General features: G+C 61.5%; 1 protein-coding gene across 1 annotated transcript; it reads right to left on the bottom strand.

Moving 5' to 3' along the window:
- Positions 1-1132: 1132 nt before the first annotated feature.
- Positions 1133-1468, bottom strand: ETH_00038345 (uncharacterized protein; the record flags this gene model as incomplete). The annotated part of the gene is made up of 1 exon (XM_013380241.1): positions 1133-1468. The coding sequence occupies one exon, from the start codon at positions 1466-1468 to the stop codon at positions 1133-1135; it is 336 nt and encodes a 111-aa protein (XP_013235695.1).
- Positions 1469-1817: the final 349 nt, after the last annotated feature.

The following is a 1817-nucleotide window of genomic DNA, read 5'->3' as shown; positions in this document are numbered from 1 at the left end:
TCTCCTGCTGCTGCGGCTGCGCCGGGTCGCTGCGGGGGCAAGCAGCGGCACCAGCTGCTGCTGCTGCTGCTTCTTGTGCGGTGCTGCTCTTGCTTGAGGCCAAAGAAAGGAAGCGGCGAAGACAGTGCGCAGGGCCCCCGAGGTCTTGGGCCTCCAGACAGTCTAAATGCTGCTTCTGTTTCCGCTGCTGCGGCTCCCGCTGCAGCAGATCTTCCTGCTGCTGCTGCTGCTGCTGCTGGTACCTCGCCGCAGAAGAGTTACTGAGTGCGTACAGCGTCGCCAGAGCTCCTCCCCTGTTCCCCTGCGCTGCCTCTGCTCGGGCTAGCAGCTTCTGGCAGCAAACCCAAAGCTGCGAGCAACCAAACAGTAGCAGCAGGTGCAGCAGCTGCAGAGTGCCCACTGGCAGCGGCCAAAGCGGCGAAGACAGGCACTGACACAAACCCCCAAAGGCAGCTGCCAGTCACCCATACAATTAACAAGCTCATTTAGGCTGCTGCAGCAGCAGCCTTGAAGGCTGCTGCTGCAGCAGCTCTCCGCAGGGCCCAGCACAGCTCGTCCCAATGCACAAAGAGGAGACGAATAAAAAATGAAGAGTTGTATTTTAAGGTGCTGGCAGCAAGACAAAAGTGCTGCTTAGCAAGAGCAACAGCCTTCTACGAAGTGCCACATAACAGCTAATTAAGCTGGAGATGGGCCCCGCAGCAGCTAGCCACGGGGCAACCCAGCTAGCTGCAAAGCAATGGGAGGCCAGCTAGAAAACACAGAAAAACAGCTAGCTCGCTGGATGATAGCTAGCTGGGCAACGTGATGGCAGTGTGATGGCTAGCTGGGCAAAACGATGGCTAGCTAGCCGCCAACACGATGCTGGACAGCATAATGGCGAGCTGGGAAAGGCGGTGGCTCGCTGAAAAACGCAATGGCTAGCTGAGCAATGCCGTGGCTAGCTAAGCAGCTTGATGGCTAGCTGGGCAACGCGATGTCTAGCTAGGCAGTTCGCCTCAGCTGGCGTTCACTAGAGACAGCCGCGAGTGGCTAGCTAAAGTATATAGACTCACATCTGTCCAGGGCTCTTTTAAGAAGAGCGGCAGCATCCTCTGGATGGCTAGCTGGCACTCTCGCGTGTCTCCTCTTTCTAAGTGAGTTGCTGCAATGCGCAGCTGCAGCAGCGCAGCATGGCGGAAGAAGCCGCAGTTGACGTAGTGCTGCCCCCCCAGCAGCAGCACCCGCAGGTAGAGGCCCTGCAGCTTTTGGGGGGCCCCCAGGGCCCCCCGGAGGTCCGCCGGAGTGTAGACTTCGAGGGATTCTCGGAGTTCTTCCACAGCTTCGGGCGGGAAGAACAGCGTGGCGTTGTCTGCTGCTGCTGCTGCTGCAGCCGCCGTTGCTGCTGCCGCCACTGCAGCCGGGGCAGCAGCAGCCGAGCTCGCCCACTGCTGCTGCTGCGGCTGCTGCGAGTCGGCGTCCTGTGCATGCGCAGCTCCGTTGAGCTCTTGAGACCTCGAAGGGGAAAGGGCCCCAGAGCCGCGTGGGGGCGTCGGGGGCAAAAGGCCCACAGAGGCTCCCCACTCTGCTGCAGTCTTGAGTTTTGTGAGCCGCGGCAGCTGCTGGGTAACAAGGGCGTAGAGGGAGGCTGCACTCTTGGCCTGCCCGGAGGCCGTGTCTGCAGACAGAACCTCGCTGCTGCTGCTGCTGCTGCTGCTGCTGTGAGCGGGGTGGTGCGCGTCGGGGCGGTCGCCGCTGCGGCTGCAGCTTCTCCGGGTCGGGGTGCTGCTGCCTTCGCCTTCTGGGCGTTCCCTGCCGTCCCCGCCTGCGCGAAAGAG

Source organism: Eimeria tenella, genomic scaffold, assembly GCF_000499545.2.
Source record: "Eimeria tenella Houghton genomic scaffold, Eth_scaff4643, whole genome shotgun sequence".
Lineage (NCBI taxonomy): Eukaryota > Apicomplexa > Conoidasida > Eucoccidiorida > Eimeriidae > Eimeria > Eimeria tenella.
Note: the sequence above shows the minus strand (reverse complement) of the source record. Positions and strands in the feature narration are given on the sequence as shown.